The sequence below is a fragment of the Hevea brasiliensis genome, chromosome 6 (genome assembly GCF_030052815.1).
Source record: "Hevea brasiliensis isolate MT/VB/25A 57/8 chromosome 6, ASM3005281v1, whole genome shotgun sequence".
Taxonomy (NCBI): domain Eukaryota; kingdom Viridiplantae; phylum Streptophyta; class Magnoliopsida; order Malpighiales; family Euphorbiaceae; genus Hevea; species Hevea brasiliensis.
The window spans coordinates 10430960-10446970 of NC_079498.1; the positions used below are offsets into that span (position 1 = coordinate 10430960).

Consider the following 16011-nt stretch of genomic DNA (forward strand, 5'->3'; position numbering starts at 1 on the left):
TTTTTATATCTCAAAATTAAATTTGTTCAGCACAATTTTAACAATTTAATTTCTTCAATTTTTATTTTGGGCTATAGAAATAATTAACATTTAAAATGAAGTTCAAATTATACGGGAAAAAAAATTAAAAAAAATTGCCATAACTGTTAAAAAAAAAAATTACCACTTAAATTTGGCTAATAAATATATGTCAAATGGCTTATACTTTTATAAGCCATTTTTCAAGTTCAACTTCCCAAATTTTGAAAATTACGTTTTCATCCACATATTTTACATAATTTTTTTTCTGAAAACTATAAGCATGGCCCCTCCAAAATTTATAAATTTTCATACAATCTCAATAACTTGAACAAGCTTTTCATTATAAATTTTTTTTTTTTTTCTCCTTCAGTTTTACAGGTATAATTCTGCAATTGAATTGGAAAAGCTTTTCTTATTCTCTAGTATCATAGGATGTTCAACAATTGGAAAATCTCTGCTCTACTACCAATAAAATAAATAAAATACTTCTAACAATGGCATACTTAGCTTAATAGTGTTGTAATTTATAAATGCATCTCTCAACTTATAAATAAAATTTTTGTTAATTAATAATGACATTAGTTAACAAAAATAGAATTTCTACAATACCAAGAAATTAGCTGTAAATTCCGTGAAGAGATAGAGAAGAGTTGAAGGAAAGCAACTTCAAGCACACATGTATGAGCATCAAAGTAAAGACCATCTGGGTCGGTTGGGCTTTGGTTTGATCTGAAGCAGTAGCCAGGCATATAACTAATGTGAACAAAAAAGATAGTGAGAAATTTAAATCGAAACATTTAAACTCTTGCTTCTCTTTCAATCCTTGAAGGGGATATTGTTCGTCATATTCATACTCAACAATAGGAGTAAAGAACAATCCCTCCGACATGGTCCGATCATGAAATACCATCTCTGACCATCTTTTTCCATTATCATCATCGTCCAAGTTATGATCAAATATAAGATGGACTCCACACTTGTAGACTTTACACTTATGGGCTTCACTCAAGTGTAATCTGTTGAATGAGTAATTGATCGAGAATTGAAATGAAGCCTCCCTGATACGAAATTTCCTAGAATGTAAATGAATGTTGGAATACCAAAGAGAAATGTGATGTCTTTTGATCAGTCTGCAAAAAGAATGCATTTCGAGGCTATCTCCAGAGTCAGTTATGAAGTTGCATCTGCATGAAATAGAAATACCAGTCTCGATGAAATTACGAGAATGATTAGCTTTGGGTGCAACTAGAACACCAAAAGCAATCTTAATGAACTCAGGAGCATGGGAATGAGGATCAGATGTTGTGAGAGAGAATGACAATGAAGATCCACTATCATTTTTGTACATCATCCATTCTGGCAATTCACTTCCCGGGATGCATAAACATTCTAGGCAATCATGCAGCGTTGCATCAGCCTGTTAAAAAAAAATTATATATATATATATATATATATATATATATATATATATATATATTAACAATCTGGTTCTCATGTCTTAAAACGGAATAAAATAAATTATAAACCAAAAGTTTTTTACTTTTTAATTTTCAAATCAAACCAAATAATTTAAAGGTAAATCAAACTAAACTCATAAAATTAATTTGATATTATTTTTGGATTCATAATCTAAATCAAATAGTGCACTTGTATACCACTACAGGGAAAGGGATAAACCTTTTTGCCCGGATATTGATAATGCTCATTGAACAGATACTGTTCCTCTGGTTGTCCAATGCTTTGAAGTTTCAGCAGTAGACATTCCATCAATTGACTGCATGCACTCTGATCCAATTTAATGCATTTGCTAAGATCCATCAAAAACCAGGAATTCATATATCCTTGTTTGAATGATCTCGATATAAATTCCAGAGATATGCAGTTTATTGCATCTAACCATTGTAGAGCTGATGGAAGCTCTGGCAAAAATTGAAGCCTCTTGCAATCACTTAAAACAAGTGTTGTCAACTTAGAACATTGCTTGATGCTTGTAGGTATGCTTCTGAAATTATTTCCACGTAAATATAAATGGTCCAATGACCTTAAAGAGCCAAGATTACTGGGAATTTCTGATATACCACAACCGTCCAAAGAAAGATTGACAAGACTGGCCAAACCTGTGAAAGGAGGCAATATCAAACCTTCACATCCATCACAGATCAAGAAGTACAATTTCTTCAACTGATTGATAGAAGATGGTAGTCTTTTTATACCACTTCTAGTGGCTATCAGGTATTCAAGAGATTCCAGGTCCCCCAAGTTCTCTGGCAATCCATGGAGATTCACACAATCTGTGAAGTCTAGCTGCTTTAGAAATTTCGGATTGCACATACTGTTTGGAAGACTTACTATCTTTGAGCATTTTCCAAAATGTAGATCTGTAATCTTGCTTTGGTACTTAGAAGACCAAGAAAAATCAACCAAACTCATACAGCCTCTCAAAATTATAACCTCAAGTTCTGGGAATTGCGACATGTCTGGAATTCTGATCAATTGTTTCGAGTTGCTGAGGTCCACAAATTTCAAGTTTTTAAGACACTGCAATGACAAAGAAAAGGTTAAGAATAAGTTTCAATATACTCAAGTTTCAACAGATAATTTCATAAGGAATCATGCTCAAGCATACCGGAGCATCTTCGTTCCAAAGTTGTTCGAGTTGGCTACTATGCATGTGCAATTCAACAAGATTCTCAGGGCAAAATGTCGATGGCAATGATTTCAAAGGGTATTGATCCCAGTAGAGAAACCTCAGCTCATTTGGAAGAAAATTCAGGCCTTTAGGAAGATGTAACTTCATTTCCTTAGAGCCAGGATTGTAAAATTTGAGCAATCTAAGCTTATAAAATTTCTCAAAGGCAGAAGGACATAGTTCTATGTTTCTAATTTTGGACAAATCCAGTGATATGGCTTCAACACTTTCAGCCCCCTGATAAAGAAAATTAAGCAAAGAAAATGAGCATAAAACATGCAAAACTACATTTCTTATTTAAAAAAAAAAAAAGAAAAAAATCAATGCATTTTCTTACTTTGTCTGTTTTCAGTATGTAATATATATCCTCGGCATTCCACAACCTGCTACGCTTTCTAGGCTTTTTATTTTCCTTGCAAACAATATCCTTACCCATTTGTTGTAGCAGGTCATGCATCCCTAACTTCTCTTTGGAAATAGTTACCAGAGACTTGTCAAGCAGACGACCTATTCCCCTTTCTGCAAAAAAACCGCAGCAATCTAATATATTTTTTACTCGATCTTTATTTTCCCCTTTAAAAAAACATGCAATATCCAGAAATATACTCTTTTCATTATCTTCTAGTCCATCATAACTTCTTCTCAGAATGCCCTGAATTTCCTTATTGGGAATAGTGTCAAGTTTTTTCAACTCACTTTCCCATTCTTTCACACCCTTACCATAAAGGCTGCAACCTAAAACCTTGAGGGCTAATGGAACTCCTTGAGTATAACTTATCACTCTTTCTGATAGCTGCCTCATGTATCCATTTGTGGGTTGAGTTTGTTTGAAGGCATGCAAGCTAAAGAGTTGAAGAGATTCACAATCATTTAATTTCTCAACCTTATAAATATATTTCTCGCAGCCCACAATTTCCAGCACTTGCTTATCTTTGCTTGTTACAATGATTCTACTTCCTGGACCACACAAATTCCACCCTTCTACTAACTCTTTTAGGTGTAAGTAACCATACACATCATCAAGAACAATAAGAGCTTTTGTATTTTGAAGTCTTCTTTTAGTTGAATGACGCAATGTACATGGTGTGCCTACATCAAGATTTTCTCCTCCTAACAATTTGCCAAGGATTTCATGTCGTAACTGAACTGGAGTGCGCTTTTCTAACTCTTCTCGGACATTTGCAATAAAGCATTGACTCTGAAATTTGTTCGCAATTTTATTAAATACTTTGTCTGCAATAGTTGTCTTACCTATACCAGGCATTCCCCAAATTCCTACCATACGCACATCTTCAGATTCAAGACATAACAATGATTCAACTTCCTTCACACGAGAATCGATTCCAAAAAGGCCATCATTATCGTAAACACTTAGAAACGAGTGATTTATTTTCTTGCGAACATCATTGACAATTTCGTCAATTAGTTTAGATTCAGGCCTGATCACAAATAAAGACCAAACAATAGTAATTCACAATGAAGCACAAAGAAATAAAGTGACAACAGAAAAATCAGTGATATAAGTAAAAAAGGACATTGAAAATAAGTGTCTTACTTAATAATTCTTGAATCCCACCCTGAAATGTTGGCCGTTCCCTTCAAAGCACGGCTCCAACTCTCCACCTTTTCTAAACAGTCTTTGAATTTTTCTTTATGTTGAGCAAGGGCATTACCAAATCTTCCTGTCAAGTCTTGAACGTCTGAAGGATCTACTCCGTAAAAAAGTGGTAATACTATTTGTCCTGTTGTTTCCTGGCATTCAAGAATCTTCACAAGCTCATCCAAACACCATGGAGAAAAGGCATAGTTTTCTGAGAAAATGACTAAGGAAAGCAGTGAGTTTTCAATTGTTTTCAAGAGGGCTGGTGAGATCTCTTCTCCTCTGTGAAGGTTTTCATCCTTGAAGGTGAAGATTTGTTTTCGATGCAAAGCTTCGTACAGATGACTGAGAAAACCATCACGGATGTCTGCACCTCTAAAACTTATAAACACATCATACTTCTTCCATTGAGGATTGATTGAAGAAGAAGAGGAAGAAGAAGAAGAAGAAGCCATAATCTGTTAACTGATAACAAGAGAATGGCTCCGACTCTTTTCTAATGAGAAACTTGAGTTACGGTCATGGAGAAGCGAAGACGAAGACTTTTGATTAGTTCGGTGGCATAAAAATTGAGTGCAAAATGTGCCTGTGTATGTGGCCCTTGTCCGATGGTGAAGACTGAAGACTTGAATTTCAATTGGAATAATAATAATAATAATAATAATAATAATAATAATAATAATAATAATTTCATAATTTCATAATTTCATAATTTCCAACTGTTCTGTGGGAACTTCCATGTAATTTCACTCACAGTGTAAAATAATTTGTTTCCATAATTATATAAAATGCAATCTTCTTTTGTTAAATTTTGAGAATTTTATTTGCGAGGAAAATAATGGGTTTGGTTAATATTAAGTAATATTAATAAATTAAAATTTTATTATATTATAATATTTATTAATTTGATTAATGTAATCTTATCCCTAATATTTAACTACAAATTAATAAAAATACATACAAAATTATTTTAACTTCATAATTTTAAATATATTTTATCACATGGGCAAGTTTTGATTTGTAATCAATGGTTTTAATTCATTGAGGGTATGAGCTTGAATCGACTTCTAGCAATGAATTAAAACTGTTTAGATTACGAATCAAAATCTTCGCGATGCCAATTCTGATTTAGATTTTAATCTTGATTTCAATTCAATCTAATTTGATCTGATTTTGATCAAATCTAATAATTAAGATTTTTTTTTTCAATTTTTAATTTTTAAAATAAAAAAATTGATTTTAATCTAAAATCAAACTGGCCGATTCCATTACGGTTCAAATATACCATGATTTTAACCAATGTCAGTTTAATTTTAGTTCAATATAAATTAATTTAATTTCAATTTGATTAAAAAGCTAACTGATCTTCGACTGTACCTAAATTTAAGTGCCTCTCACTGACTCCTAAATAAAAAGAGCAAAACTATTTCTTAATATAATATATTTTTCATTATTTTGAAGATAATATATTTAACATAATATATGTAAATTTTAAAATAAAAATTCACCCCATTTTATGAGAGACACCAAAGCATTTACAAAATATAATTTGAGTAAACTTATAATTGATTAACATCCAAAGCCAAAAAGACAATGATTGGTTCTTTTGTGAGAGAAGGAAGGATTATAATGTGCATGAGACAGACAAAATTAATAAATTTATCTTCTTCATATACACAGTCAAATTTGTTATTTTTGCTCTTGATGAGTAATTAGAAACTAATTTTAATTGGAAGGAAGGGTTAAACACTTACGCTGTATTTGAATGGGTGAGGGAACGGTAAATAAGGGTAAAGAAAGATAAATAACTATTATACCTATTTTTGGTAAGAGGTGAGTCAGTGAAGGGTAAAGATAAGTAAAGGTAAGGTTTACCCTCTCTTACCCCTCAAATTTCAATTTTTCTTATGCCTTAAATTGGAGCGTAAGCAGAAGGAGGTGAAAGCTGAAAATTGCTTTATTTTTTATTTTTCTATTGTGTCCTTAATTTTTTATTAAAAATTCATTATATACATTAAAAATAAATCTAATTTACCAATACAAATAAATGTCTTATCTCTTAAGTGGTTGTACCTGATCCCTCCGGTCTCTATCATGGATTTCGAATTCTCATAAAAACAAGTTTAGTTTTACTTTTTTATTTAACTTCAGTTATTAAATTATTTATTCTTTCAATAGTTTGCTACGATTATTATGCTTCAATTATTAATTTTTTTTCTAAATAATCCATTCTAAAGAATAAATTTTTATCTAATAAGAAATGATATTTTTGTACTTCTAATGATTATTTACCATTTTTTACCTTCTTTTAAATATTAAGAATATGCATTATCTCTCCTTATCTTTTCATTAATTCACCCCTTTTCAAATATGATATTATTTTTATTATAACCCTCCTTACTATTTCTCAATAAAGATTTACCTTACATTCAGATATATATGCACCCAATTAATTTATAATATCACATTCTATAAAATTATTAGTAGATCAACCTACTTAAAATTATAATTTATTAATTTTTCATTAATTAAGTATAAATACATCTTGTTTCAATATTTTTTTTAAAAAATATACATCTAAATACATTAATTTTCTTTTTCCTTAATTCATTTTACTCAAATTTCACCCACACAGACCTGACAAACTCAATTATTTATGCCACTCACTGGTGATTTCTTTTTCAGCTTATCTCTTTACTTACTTTATGGCTGAAAGCTGAAGCTATCCCCACCTTGCTTCTCTCATTTTCTCTGGACTTGTTTGGCATTGTGGTTTAGGGTAAAAGCGTTTGGAGCCCAATTTGCAATGCAGGACATGTCTTTAACAGAGGAGTACCTGCCTCATAAATTCAGGGCCAACTCCAACGACGTAACAAATTTACAGATCTGCGCCTGCATCTGTGACCAATTTTGTTATTTGACTTCAAATTTACATTTGTCCTTTTATTTTTAGAACTCCAAAGCCTTTTCCCTGAGTCTTCAAATCATAAAAAATGAGGTCCTTCCGTCTAAAAATGCTGTTAATGAATTATGAAATGACCATATTACCCTTGATTAAGTTGAAAAATTCCTTAAAAAAATATCACCCTCTTTGCGCACCTCTCATCATTCAAAAATTTCCAATCCTGTAATAATATTTCTCTCAGGCATTTCATCAAACAAGAGAAAAGCACACACAAATCAACATACATTTTTCATTTGCCTGTTGAACAATAATATAACTCTATTGAATTCAAAACATTCCCATTCTTATCACTATCTTCTGCAACAACAATAATAGAACTAAAGTTACCTGATCCAAACACACGTTAGATCTCCTCTTATCAGAGGCTTTGGGTCAATGCTTAATGGAGAAAATGGGTTCTGGATTAAGAAGAGAAGAAGTTTACCTAGCCTAAGAGGCCAATTAGTTCCAGCCAAAGACCAATGCCTCTAGGAGTTACCTTACACAGATCCTTAAGCATCAGTAGCACAAATTCCCTGCAAGTCTTAGGGAATAATTATTCGATTGGGGTGAGGCCCACAAGGTCGAGACTATTCGGACCAATATGGTTTTTTTTTTTTTTTTTAAATAGGCAAAGGAATTTCATTAATAATAAAAATCAGGAAAAACTTAACAAATTTTCAATCCAGGCATGATATGTTAACAAAACATAAAAATGAAACGAGACAGAACAAACAAATAAAATACAAAATAGATTCCAAATACAATAGACCAAAGTGTGTTTGATAATGTCAGAGAAGCCTGGCCAAGACCAACAAGCATCCAAGAAGCGCAGAGGTTTTGGTCCCCAATCTGTCAAATCAGATGTTGAGAGAATCGGATTGTGATCAATAGACCCATAAGCGTGAGATTAGGAAAAGAGGATTACCAATGAACAGAGACAAGAGCACGATCAGTTCTACTCATAGCAACTGAATTTCTCGAGGTGAAACGCTTGCCACTCAAGTTCACATCAATTAAGTTCAAATCGTTGACAAGTTTTCTTATATATATATATATATATATATATATATATATATATATATATATATACACACACACACACACACACTCACACACACAAGGTATTATTGTCACATGGCATTTTATTTAAACAACTTGTTACATATCATTTTTATTATTAACCTTTTTTTTATATTAATTATTATTTTATTTTTATATTTATTTTTTAATTATTATTATTTTTTTATAATATTACATTAATATTTATAATTTAAATTATTATTTTTTAAAAATTTTAATTTTTAAAAATTAAAATTTTTTATGATTAAATACAAAACTTAACTCAACTCAACTAAGCTTTTATCCCAAAAATTTGGGGTCGGCTATATGAATTCACTTTTTCCACTCTGAACGATTTTGGATTAAATCCTCAGAAATGTGTAATGCTTCTAAGTCATGTTATACTACTCTCCTTCAAGTCAATTTAGGTCTATCCCTTTTTTTCTTTCTATCCTCTAACCTAATGTGCTCTACTTGTCTAACTGGAGCCTCCGTATGTCTACGCTTCACATGACCAAACCACCTCAATCTCCCTTCTCTCAACTTATCTTCAATTGGCACCACTCATATCTTTTCTCTAATACTCTCATTACGGACTTTATCTAGTCTAGTATGGCCACTCATCCACCTTAACATTCTCATCTCTGCAACTCTTATCTTAGATGCATACGACTCTTTCAGTGCCCAACACTCACTACCATATAACATAGCCGGTCGTATGGTTGTACGGTAAAATTTTCCTTCCATTTTATTGGGAATCTTACGATCACATAAAACTCCCGTGGCACGTCTCCATTTCAACCATCCGGCTTTAATCCTATGACTAACATCCTCCTCACATCCCTCGTCTACTTGAAGGACTGAGCCTAGATATTTAAAGTGATTACTTTGTAACAGTACCACTCCATTCAAACTAACTACTTTCCTATCACCAGTTTGGCCTTCACTGAACTCGCAATGCATGTATTTTGTCTTCGTTCTACTTAACTTAAAACCCTTTGACTCTAGAGTACTTCTCCAAAGTTCTAGCTTTCTATTGACTCCTTCTCGTGTCTCATCTATCAGAACAATATCATCCGCAAACATCATGCACTAAGGAATACTCTCTTGTATATGTTTCGTCAGTTCATCTAAAACTAATGTAAAAAGGTAAGGGCTTATGGCTGATCCTTGATGTAATCCAATTGCGATCGGAAAATCTCTTGTGTCCCCTCCCACTGTGCGCACAATAGTAGTTGCTCCTTCATACATATCTTTCAATACTTGTATGTACCTAATAGATACCCTCTTTTATTCTAACACATTCCATAAGACCTCTCTTGGAACACTATCATAAGCCTTCTCCAAATCAATAAAAACCATGTGTAGATCTTTCTTCACATCTCTATATTTCTCCATCAAGCTTCTAATGAGAAAGATCGCTTCCATAGTTGAACGACCGGGCATTAAACCAAATTGATTGAGAGAGATAGAAGTATCATGACGTAGTCGATGCTCCACCACTCTCTCCCACAACTTAGTATGGCTCATGAGTTTAATTCTCCTATAGTTTGAGCAACTCTGTATGTCTCCCTTATTTGTAAAAATAAATACTAAAATACTCTTCCTCCATTCATCAGGCATTTTCTTTGAGTTTAGAATCTTATTAAATAATTTAGTTAACCATGCCACTCCCATATCTCCCAAATACTTCCACACTTCAATTGGTATTTCATCAGGTCCACAGGCTTTACCCACTTTCATTCTCTTAAGTGCTTCCTTTACTTCTAAAGATCGAATCCTTCTAGTATAATTTACATTCTTTTCTATTGTTCTATAATCTATATTCACGCTATTACCATTTTGATTATTATTAAAGAGATCATTAAAATAATTTCTCCATCTTTCTTTAATGTCCTCATCTTTCACCAACACTTTTTCTTCTTTATCCTTAATGCACCTAACTTGATTGAGATCTTGACATTCCTTTCTCTACTCCTTGCTAATCTATAAATATCTTTCTCCCCTTCTTTAGTTCTAAGTTTCTCATATAACTTTTCAAAGGCCTGTGCTCTTGCTTGACTAACTGCCTTTTTTGCCTCTTTTTTTGCTATCTTGTATTGTTCATATGCCTCATTATTATCACATTTAGGTAATTTCTTATACCATTCCCTTTTTCTCTTCACTGCCTTTTGTACTTCCTCATTCCACCACCATCTCTCTTTTGAGGGTGGTCCATGTCCTTTAGAATCTCCAAGTACTTTTCTAGCTACTTCTCTAATCTTTGATGCCATCTGTATCCACATATCATTAGCCTCCATATCTAGCTTCCATACTTCGGACTCGAGAAGCTCATTTTTGAACTTCACTTGCTTTACTCCTTTGAACTCCCACCACTTTGTTCGAGCTACACTATTTCTTCTGACCTTACTTGAATTATTCCTAAACTTGACATCCAAGACCACCAACCTATGTTGACTTGTTAAAGCCTCTCCTGGAATGACCTTGCAATCCTTGCATAGAGCTCTATTTATATTTCTGGTTAAGAGGAAGTCGATTTGGCTTATGTTGCCCACTTTTGAAAGTCACTAAATGTGACTCTCTTTTTATAAAGTAGGTATTTGCTAGTATTAGGTCGTATGCCATAGCAAAATTCAGGATGCTTTTTCCCTTCTCATTTCGACTGCCAAAACCAAAACCTCCATGAACATTCTCATAACCTTGTCTATCACTTCCTACATGTCCATTCAAATCTCCACCAATGAAAATATTCTCTTCATTTGGTATGCTTTGCATTAAATCATCCATATCTTCCCAAAACCTTTGTTTACTCTCACTGTCTAGTCCTATTTGTGGGGCATAAGCACTAACTATATTTATTGTTTCTCCTTTTAGTACTAGCTTTACTAGTATAATTCTATCTCCTACTCTTTTTACAGCTACTACTGCGTCTTTCCATATTCTGTCTATGATTATACCCACTCCATTCTTGTTTCTCTCCTTTCTGGTAAACCACAGTTTGTACCCTGAATTACCCAATTCCTTACTTTTCTCTCCTACCCATTTAGTCTCCTGAATGCAAGTAATATTCACCCTTCTCCTTTCCAAGGTATCCACAAGCTCCATTAATTTTCCTGTAAGTGATCCAACATTCCAAGTACCAACCTTAATCCTCCTCCTATCCTGCTCCTTCCTAATTGGTCTCCTTCTATGATATATTCTATTATTTTCTATGTCTATCTTGTGTTCTGTTCCACTATTTGTTCTACTATCTGTCCTATGGACTAACTTCTTTACCCACACCCGTCCATGATGTGGGAACCCTTGCTCACTTAACACTACACCCGGGCGCCGGCATGGCGCGTCACTTTCGGTGAACGCCCTACACCCTTGCATATTTATCACTACACCCGAGCTCCGATGTAGCGCGTCGTTAGTAGAGGACGCCCCAACGTTTATATTATTTGAATCCATATCATAGGGTGTGACGAAATTTTTACGCTGGTTGTCACCTACCGCAACCCTCCTCCTTTATCCGGGCTTGGGACTGGCTAAGTGCAAACTACTTAGGCGGAGTTGTGATTAAATATAATATTTAAAAATTATTTATATTAATTTTTTTAAAAATTCATTTATATAAAAATATTATTTACCTTATGTCACCATCTACTATTATAATAATAATAATAATAATAATAATAATAATAATAATAATAATAATAATAATAGTAGTAGTAGTTTAAAATAATAAATAATTTAAAATATGATGATAATAATAATAATAATAATAATAATAATAATAAAAGATCCCCGATGATTATTAATTTAAAAAAAATTGATTATTAATTTATAATTTTAGAATCAACTATTATATAATTTAATAAATCTTAAATTATTTCATATTTTTAATAAATATTTTTATTATATTGTTATATTTTCTATTATTATTATTATGAAATCATTGTTAAAATATTTGAGAGATAAAAAGTATAGTCTATATAAAAGCTATAAAAATAAAATATAGATATTTAATTTATTTATAATTAGTGTGACAATCCAAATTATGGGCTGGACAGGCACTAGGACTTGGGTCAGCATAAGGTCCCCGAAGCCCGTAGTAAGCCCAACTAAACTTTAACCTATCAGCAGGCCCATATTGGGCCCAATTTCAAAAAATCAACCGGACAGAGTCCAACCATAAAATGGACTATCCAACAGAGAGTTATCAACTTACTCGACCTGTAATCTCAATAAAAATACATTTGGGGAGCTCAGCTCACCCATCAATCATCCACAATCTAGAATAAAATCAATGGAAGCTCCACTCCCTCATCCATCATTGGTATCCAACCACCCAATTACACATACATAAAATTTAATAAGTTATAATTGCAAATATTAATAAATATTACAGTCCCAAACTAAATAATATGTTTTTACACATGCAGAGAGCTAGGATTTATATTTAACAACACAAAATATAAAATTAATAGCAGTAGACTTGCGAAGAATGAAAGTAGGTTAAACACATGGAAAAAACTCTCCTGTAACCTGGAAAAATAGTGAACAGGAGTGAGCATTTGACTCAGAGAGTAAATATTTATTTTACATACAATCTCTACAACTATCTAATTCTAATGCATCATTGAAAAATGAAATGTATCATCTTTATACAAATCATATTAAGTCACATCAAAGATAATATGGAGCACTCACGCACCCGTGTCAAATCCATACTCACACATATATATATGGGGAGCTGATCCACCTACCCACCTCTCTTAATCCAAGGCCTGCCAGAGAGATCAACTCGAGCCAGATTTTCTCTTAATAATCCATATGCGGGGGTCAGCGAGATCAACTCCAAGCCGTACTCACCCTGATTTCCTCAAAAAAAAGTACCGGGCCCCAAGCGAGACTAGCTCAAGCCAATTTGCCCGTCCTACTCATATCCATATACACCACATACACACCCACTCACACACACAGAGCTCCAGATTATCAAAACACAGCAATCAAAGTAATATCATCAAGTATAAATGCAAAGCAGGGCATGCCTAATATTTAACTACATAAATATAAGTATAAGTGATGCATGAGCATGTCAGAAATATAATAATATTGAAATTGTAAATAAAATAAATATCTACTGACAACACTTTAAATGTTACTGCTGCAGCTAGACGAAGGAAGAAGGCTGTCCTGGCTCACCTAAACAATATATCAAAATTTATCAATGAACAACTTAGAACAAAACTATAGAGAATCAAAAGACAGTCCTAAAGTTTTGCCGAAAATCCGACAGAGTTCCTTCTATACTTAGGACCTACCCATCCTGCAAAAGATTCAAATAACACTTCTAATTCTCAATTTCTCATAACCATAATACATCAATAACATATGGCCCCTCCTGGGCTCTCCAAATCAATCAAAACTCACAATATGAGAAACTTATAATTTAGTCCCCGAAAGTAACTTTTTATCAAAAACCACTTAAACAAGCTTTAAAAACTTTAAAATTTTGCTCCACTGTCCTTAGCAATATTACTAAGTTAATACAAAAGGAATTATGATTTTCTAACCTACCACAAATATTTTATAAATTTTTAATCAAAAGTAGATACTCTATAATTAAGAAAACTTAAGTTTCAGATTTACCTATGCCAATTCTAGAGCTTGGAACGCATTCGAGACGTCTGAAAATGGTGGGATAACCTATAATCTTGATCCAGTTCTAAAATATTTTCGGTAGCCTGTCTGCCTGACCCAAAATTATAGATCCGAGTAACTGTCAAATTTTCATGAAATGAGGGTACCTACACGAAGCCCACAACACTAGGATTTAGAAAAAAATATTTATGGAGTTAATTAAGCTCAATTGAAGCTCAGAAAAGCACTGCGAAGTTCGCAGGACCCACCGAAATTTTGGTGTTAGAAAATTTTGAAATTTATATCCTTGCGAAGCTCTCATTGTGTAGAGCACGCTGGTATTCTCGGATTTATCGTAAGGTTTTAGGTTTGGAAGAAATTTAGCCCAAAAATCAAAATTGACTAAAACTTTTTGGACAAAAATTGGACAAAATACTAGATGAAAAATTGTATTTTTAGTGTCTACGGAAAGCTCTCAATGAGTTGAGATTGTTTGGGATAAGTTCAGGTCTAATCGGTAGTCGAATTGGTCGTATTTTGGCCAGAAAGGAGGGAGGCACTGCGCGCGTGAAGAGGGAAGAAAAGGGGTCATTTTCCGGCGATCTGAGCAGCAGCCGGCGAGGGGAAGACTCCCAGGTGGGGCGCCGGCAAGCTGGGGTGAAGGGGGAGGTGGTCAGCCGGCCAAGGGAGGAGGGAGGAGAGAGAAACGAAGGGGAGAGGGAGGAGGAGTCGCACGAGAGAAAGGAGAAAGAAAGAAAAATAAGACTGGTCCGATTCGACAGGTCCGATCTAGTCTAGTTCGATTCAACCGGTTCGATTCAGAACACTCGAAATTGAATTTTTACTCTGCCCTAGGATAAAAAACGATACCCAAAAATTCTGAAAAAATTTCAGAAAACTCAAAAAAATTTTTAGAGTCCAAATATATTTTTAGTTTTGTCACGTGATCTTTAAATTAATTTTTAAAAATTAACAAAATTTATTGACTTTGAAAAATCAAATCCGATTTCTAAAATTCGAAAAATTTCAAATAAATTTCCAAAATTTTAATAAAATAAAATATTAATATTTACACATAAAATAAGTATATTTTTTTTAAAAAAAAATTAGGAGTGTTACAATTAGTATATATTATTTTTTATGTCAATAATTTAATATTCGTTTTATTTCATTTTCTTATGATTAATTATGTTTGTTATTATTATTACGGCCAACTTATGATCATTGAATTAAAATAGATAAGCAAATAAGAAATATTTTACTATTATAAAAATTAAATTTAAATTTTTTTATTACCTTTTTCTATTAAATAATATTTAATTATAAAATTAAATTTTATATAATTAAATATTATTTAAATGATTTATATTTGTTTTTTATATATAGTATGTCATATAAGACATTTGATACATATCAATCACTCTCATCTCACTAAGTATTTTCACTGTAATCTCAAATCTTTTTTTATTTACTCCATTTTTTTATTATTTTTTTCAAAAATTATTAATTATCATTTTTAAAATTTATTTATTTAAATATATTTAATTAATATTTATTTAGTTACTAATTTTTTTTTATAAATTTCTTATTTAATATTTTAAACTTTTTAAAATTTTATTTTATTGTAATTATATATCGAATGTAATTATAACTAATATTTTGATTATTATTATTATTATTATTATTATTATTATTATTATTATTATTGAATTGAAATGGATAAGTAAATGGAAAAGATTTTACTGTTATAAAAATTAAATATAAATATTTTTGCTACCTTTTTCTATTAAATAACATTTAATTATAAAATTAAATTTTATTTAAATGGTTTATATTCATTTGTATATATATATAGTATATCATATGAGATATTTGATACATATCAATCAGTCTTCTCTCACCAAATATTTCACTTTGCCTAAGTGTTCTCAAATCTTTTTTTATTTACTTTATTTTTTTATTATTTCTTTCACAAATTATTAGTTATCATTCTCAAAATTTATTTATTTAAATATATTTAATTAATATTTATTTAGTTACTAATTTTTTTTATAAATTTCTTATTTA

The 16011-nt window shown here is 31.9% G+C and overlaps 1 protein-coding gene and 1 long non-coding RNA gene across 2 annotated transcripts; both read right to left on the bottom strand.

Moving 5' to 3' along the window:
• Positions 1-524: 524 nt before the first annotated feature.
• LOC131180764 (disease resistance protein RPV1-like) lies at positions 525-4895 on the bottom strand. The gene is made up of 5 exons (XM_058148391.1): positions 4266-4895; positions 3048-4149; positions 2648-2947; positions 1699-2559; positions 525-1438 (listed from the first exon to the last, which is right to left on the bottom strand). Exons 1-5 carry the CDS (start codon positions 4763-4765, stop codon positions 638-640), a joined length of 3564 nt encoding a protein of 1187 aa, XP_058004374.1. The 5' UTR covers positions 4766-4895; the 3' UTR covers positions 525-637.
• Positions 4896-7977: 3082 nt separating this feature from the next.
• On the bottom strand, positions 7978-8270 carry LOC131180956 (uncharacterized). The gene is made up of 2 exons (XR_009149614.1): positions 8183-8270; positions 7978-8106 (listed from the first exon to the last, which is right to left on the bottom strand). It is a non-coding gene; the product is annotated as an uncharacterized LOC131180956 (long non-coding RNA).
• Between the last annotated feature and the right edge of the window lie 7741 nt (positions 8271-16011).